Source organism: Gekko japonicus, unplaced genomic scaffold, assembly GCF_001447785.1.
Source record: "Gekko japonicus isolate JY-2015 unplaced genomic scaffold, Gekko_japonicus_V1.1 scaffold4351, whole genome shotgun sequence".
NCBI classification, from domain to species: domain Eukaryota; kingdom Metazoa; phylum Chordata; class Lepidosauria; order Squamata; family Gekkonidae; genus Gekko; species Gekko japonicus.
Genome location: NW_015162604.1, coordinates 85,224 through 91,411, shown reverse-complemented (window position 1 = coordinate 91,411; position 6,188 = coordinate 85,224). Strand labels below are relative to the sequence as shown.

Sequence of the window (6,188 nt, the reverse complement as noted above, 5' to 3'; positions counted from 1 at the left end):
TGTCATTACCTTGATGGTCATTTTTCACATCTGTGAAACTCTTTCAGTACATGAAGAATAGATCTAATGGGTCCGCTGGTAAAGTTCCCAGTATCTTTCCTAGCTTGTGTTGCATTCCTGTATTTTCTCAAAGCTCTGCTTCGGAAATGCAGTGATTAAATGAGGGAAATCGGCTTTTATCTTAACGAGGCAAATGGCTTTTAAACAGCAGCGGGAAAGACTTAGCTAGTAATGCCAATATTTAAAGAGTCTGGGCTCGCTCTGCCAGCTGAATTAGTCCAATGAGACAAATTCTTCTTGTCATTTCGGCCGTCCAACTCTACCGCTTCTGGTTGATACTCCTTGGGGTTTTGGTCGTTTGGCTTTGGAAGCACCTGGTAAGAGACTCCAACCACGTGTCTGGAGCTCACGCCAAGGGCTTTCTGTTTTTCCGCACCCCACCCTTTCACTCCTCTCTCTCTCTCTCTCTGTCTCTATTGCTGTTTCCCCAGGAGGCCGTGAGGGTTGTTGAAGATGTCAGAGAGCCTGGATATTGAAGAGAAACCTCCAGCTCCTCCCTTGAGAATGAACAGCAACAACCGCGATTCTTCGACGCTCAACCACGGCTCCAAACCTTTGCCCATGGCCCCCGAGGAGAAAAACAAGAAGGCCCGGCTGCGCTCCATCTTTCCAGGAGGAGGGGACAAAAGTAAAGTATCGCCCCCCGCTCTGTTTTCTGTGATGTCTCGCCTGCTTTCTTTCCCCCTCACGCTTCAGCTGCTTAGAACAGGGCCGGTCAAGATCTACAGAGCATTACTCCTTTTGGACTCTTGTCCTGTCTTGTGATAAGAGGTTGCGTTTAGTTTACTTTGGATCCTTGGCCAGGACTGTGGAGTTACACATGAGGCTGCTTAAGCCAGTTAAAGTTAAGCCAGTTAAATTTGAGGGGGTTGGAATTTGTCACAGTGAATGCACAGTTAGAAGGCTGGGATCAAAAAAGTGAGTCAGGGTGCATCCAAGGTACAAATCAACTGTTGGGTGTTACAAGTCAAAACACTTCAGTATTTACAGGGTTAATGATGTTTGTTAAGTCACATGTTTGTTTGTAACCAGTCTGTTTAGACAACAGAATGCCCGGGAACTTTGGAGCTAATTTGCTAGTCTGATTGGAAACCAAGGTGTCAAGTATTTAGCATAATGGTTTCTCCTCCCGTTCTTTGTTCTGACTGAGAAGGAGACGCCATTTCGGCTCTTCCCGTTTTACCTTTTAGCTGCAAGGATGTAGGCATATTAGCTCTTTGTTATTTTATATCCTGTGTACCTTTTCCCCATGTTAGGTTTATAGTAAACTTTTATATTTTAATACACACCATGGACTCAGTCTCTTGATACTCTGCTGACTTACTCAGAAAGAATCCCAACATCAACCCTGTAAGATGTTGGGGGTTAGTTTTCTTGGAAGCCCGTAGCCCTGTGGTGTCTCTTAACCTGTTTTTGAAACTCCCTCCAGTACCCACAGCAGTTTGCCCTTTGAAACCCAAAGGTCCCCTGAGGAGCAGGGTTCTAGGGGCACAGTTGTGTGGATCCAGTTTGAAACGTTTGGTTTCAAACTGCATAGAACTAAAGGGTGTGTCGTTCTCATTTGGCTCCAGTTTTCTGCAGGATCTGAAAGAGGTTTGCTGAGATAAAGGCCAGGCTTGGTTACATTTTTAGATGTCAGCGGGCAGTTTCCTTCAAGGGGGTCCCTAAGGAGAAACAAAAAGGCCAGGTCAATTGCCGCTGATATGCACAGTGGCAATTTGTCTGCTATCTGACAAAGGGAGCGTTGATGCTTGAAAGCTTATACCGTGAAATTTTTGTCAGTCTCTACTACTGGACTCAAATCTAGCAGCAATTTATATGACTGTTCTGACATGTCGTGGGGATGTGGTGAGACTGCAGTTACTTGGCACTCCTCTGAAATGCAAGTAGAATTACGCAAACCGTGGATATCTTTGGAAGGTGGGAGTATTGTGGAGTGCCACAGCGTACCGTGGAGTGGTCATATTTCTGAACACCCTATCTGGAACAGAAGCCCTTCTGGCTGCGTGCATGAAACTTCCACATTGGGGAGAAATGTGGAATGTACGCAGCTCCCTGTTTTGCCAGTTCCCTTATTATATCGCCTAAGGTGCTAGCAGGGAACGTCATAGATAGGTGGGTGGACTGTCGAAAGGTTACAGCCTTTATCCACCAGCGCTCTTAACACGATGCAGTCCCAAACTGAAACACTTGAGACCACCGCAGTGTTACCAGAGGTGTGAAAGTTCTTATGCATGCGTGAGAATCCAGAGCTTGCATGTGAGGGACAAGACCGCCTGCCCTCGTGTACGCGAGAATGCGGGGCTGCTCACTGCAGCACCGACATGGGTGGCTGCGGCAGGGCAGCAGTTTTTGGTATGACCCCCAGCTCAGGCCAGAGCATGAGAGTGGGACGGCTGGCTGGAAAGAAGGTGGGGTTTCTCTGCTGTTCTCCAAACTAGGGCCCCGGTCACACGGAGAATTTGCCACGCGAAAGGCACGAATGTCGGGCGGATTTTCGGGGTGCGATCACACCGCAACGTCTGGGAAGCGTAGCATGCCCGTGGCGCCCCGCCAAAGATGCGGAGTTAAAAAGTACCAAGGAAAGTGCACCGGTATCCAGAAAACACGCTTCACAGGCGGTCGGCTGATTGTGGGAGCGCTAGTATCCCACCGTGGCATCAGGCGCCCGTCCACATCCCGTCGCAAACCGGATGTTTTTCGTAAGCGCATGCGCACAAACAGAAAACTGAAAGCAAACGCTTGTGTGATCGTGCCGCGCCGCTTCTTTGCCACGCTGCAGCGTCTCCGTGTGATTGCCAGCTTAACAGCCTAAGCGCGGAGACTCGGGGGACCGTGTGATTGGGCTATCACGCTTTATTTTGCCCCGGGGCGAACTGGCGACCAACCACCCCCCCCCCCCCCCGCGTTATCTGGCCCATGTGACCGGGGCCTAGGGTGGTTTTTTTCTAGTTTCACCGGAAAACGGAAAGGGGGAGGATGGCTTTGCTTCAGAGTTCCACGACTTGGGGTCAGCGTCTGAACAGACCCTGAGTAACCCCCACTGTCAGGTAATGAGTGCTGTCTGTCGCTGACCCTGAGTAACCCACTGTCAGGTAATGAGTGCTGTCTGTCCACACCTCTGACAGCACAGGCTCTCCCAAAGAACATAAGAAGACCCTTGCTGGATCAGACCAGTGGTCCATCTCGTTCAGCAGCCTGTCTCACACAATGGCCAACCAGTTCCTCTGGACAGCCAACAACAGGGCAGAGAGGCCGAGGTCTTCCCCTGATGTTGCCTTCTGGCTCTGGGATTCAGAGGTTTAGTGCCTCTGAATGTGGAGGTTCCCCTCAGCCACCATGGCCAGTAGCCATCGATAAACTTATCCTTTATGTATCTGTCTTTTGAAGCTGTTTATTCTTGTGGCCATCACGACGTCTGGCAGCGAATCCCACATTTTGATCACTCTCTATGTAAAGTAGTATTTCCCTTTCTCCGTCCTGAACCTACTGCCCATCGGCTTCATTGGACGCCCTCGAGTTCTAGTATTTTGGTAGAGGGAGAAAAATCTATCTTTGTCAACTCTCTCCACCCCATGCATAATTTTATAAACCAACCTCCTTCTCTCTCTCTCTCTCTCTCTCTCTCTGTCATCTCTCTTCTAAACTGAAAAGTCCCAGACTCTTCATCCTTTCCTCCTAGGGAAGGTGCTCCAACCACCCTCACCATCTTGGCTGCCCTCCTCTGTACTTTCTCCAGCTCTGCAGTGTCCTTTTTGAGAGAATGTGGCCAGAACTGTACACGGTAGATCTGTACACAGATCTATACAGGGACATTACAATATTGGCTGTTTTATTCCCAGTCTCTTTCTTCCGAGGGTGAGCTCTGGCTCAACTCAGCATTTGGGGGCAAAGGAGATTGGTGGGTGCATCACCCGGAAGCCCCGCCAAGACCAGCAGAGTTGCAGGAGAGGGTCTCGCCTTCCCCTTGTGGGGTGGTCAGCAGTACTGAGGTTTTTGTTGCCGAGTAGCAGAAGGGGAAGAGCGCAGAAAACACTGTCGTTCTTTAAACTGATTCAAAGGTGAGGGTCCACAGCAGTCCTGGAGGAGAGTAGCAGCCCTGTTGCCCCCTTGCTTTCTGCCATAGAAAGAGGTGGCTAAGGCAGCAATTTATCCATGCCATCCCACTCTAAACATTGTTCTCATCAAGCCCTGAGAATTTTGACATTTGGGGCCGACAGTTCAAAATCGATAACCTGGCACTGCCTAGTATTGTGTGGTGTTTAGATCTTCTGCCAGGGGACACTGTATCCCTTGTGACCACATGACATGGCCGCTGTGCCAACATGTATGTCCAACATGTAGATAGTGATCAGCTTAATGGTGAAACCTACCGCTCACATACTCTGTGCCACAGGCATGGCCTGGCAACCAGCAGAAGATGGGGAGGAGGCAGGAGCTGAACGGGGGTGGGGTTATGTTGTTCCTGTGCATTGACCCAGCTTCCGTTAAGGACCTGGAAGCAACAGAATAGCCCCAAAGGTGACGCTCTGTCTGTAGTTTCTATCTCTGTCTGTAGTTTCCATACAGTTTTTGTCCCAGTGCTAAAATCTCACTTCTGGTGTGATGTTGCTTCCAAGTCATACCAAAAGTTGCATCGTTGCACAGGGATGGCAGTTATGCCTCCCCTTGCTAAACAGCTAAGCTAGCACTATATGCGAAGCCAAATATACACCCCAAAAAAACCTTATTGGTATTGTCTGGGTATTTATTCAGTTGAAAACAGATTAGACAATCTGATTCAGCTAATGAAATAGCCATGCCCGAATAAAAGCCGATATTATTTGGCTTTTATTCAGTTGTAGCTAGAAGGTATTTAAAGAGACTGGTCTCTTTAACGACTCAGCGAGTGAACTCAGAAGATGTTTAAACTTAATTTAAACTGATAGTTTCTCCATTATGACCTATGGGGATAATCCCCTAAGCTATAATGGAGCCGAATAAATTCTGGTTTCCTGAATATTTACCCAAATACCAATACAATACTGATACTGCTATTTAGGAGTATTCAGGAATACCACTGGGAGGGGGGGTCAATAGACCTGAATTGGGAAACAGTGAAATTTTTTTGCACACCTCTAAGCTAAGCATCGGCAGGCAATGGTGGCAATCTGCTGAAGGTCTCCTGCCATAAGCAGGCAAATGGGAACCCCAGCCACATGGAAGGCAGTGCAAAGAGAAGACTGGCTTTAGTTCATGGGTGCAGAATGTCCCTGAAGGATCCAGAGCTTTAGGTAATAGCCCCTGTCAAATCTATCTGTCTGTCTGTCCTGTCCTTCCTCCAATTAGCTGTGGAGTGTTGGATGTGGTTTTCCACTTACCCATTTTACCTTTCCCACAACTCTGTGAGGGTAGTTTCCTCTGAGGGACGCAGCATGGCTACCTCAGGATCACCCAGTAGATATTACATTCTTCAATAAAGATTGACAAAAAGATAATGTCTTCCCTCGGTCACAGCACAGGATGTTACAATATAGCAAGGGAAGCAGAACTTCATCAGGTCAGTCAAGAACTGAATTATGTACCCTGTATTGTTTACAGGGTCTTACATAACGTTCATGAAGAATAAAAGACTACTTCCATCGTATAAAAATCAATAAATGATACAGATTCAGGTGGGTAACCTTGGCTGCGGTCACACGGAGCATTAGCCACGCTACAGAGACAGAAGATAGGCGGATTTTCCGGGCGCGATCACAGTGCCACATCTGGGAAGCGTAGAGCTCCTGTGGCGAACCCAAGGCTTCCCGCCGAAGATGCGGGGGGAAAAACTAGTACCTCCGAGGTACTAGTTTCCAGAAACCGCGGGGCAAGGGCGGGCGCCTGATCGCATTTCCGGTGGTAGGTCGTGGCATCTGGCGCCCGCCCATGTCCCGTCCCTAAAAGGTTTTTTCTTCTTCAAGTCTCCACGGGATGCGCACAAGCACCCAACGGTGCATGCGCACACTTCGTTTAAAAACAAACAACACAGCCCCCTCCTCTTTTCGTACCCCCCCCCGCTCCTGGCTCGACCTGCTCGAGAGGAACTCTCTGCACTGGGTGGCAGAGGGGGACGGGCAGGGGGCGTGGCGGGGGCGGCCTGGCTGAAG

The 6,188-nt window shown here is 49.0% G+C and overlaps 1 protein-coding gene across 4 annotated transcripts in view; it reads left to right on the top strand.

Annotated features, from left to right (window-relative positions):
• Window positions 1–513: 513 nt before the first annotated feature.
• Window positions 514–6,188, top strand: part of PAK3 (p21 protein (Cdc42/Rac)-activated kinase 3) — a 65,746-nt gene continuing 60,071 nt past the window's right edge. For 3 of the 4 annotated variants that reach the window (XM_015406480.1, XM_015406479.1, XM_015406481.1), the window contains exon 1: window positions 514–688. In XM_015406480.1, coding sequence (XP_015261966.1) covers window positions 514–688 — 175 coding nt within the window. Of the gene's footprint in view, window positions 694–6,188 lie in introns of all 4 variants that reach the window. The other variant, XM_015406482.1, reaches the window with a different exon arrangement.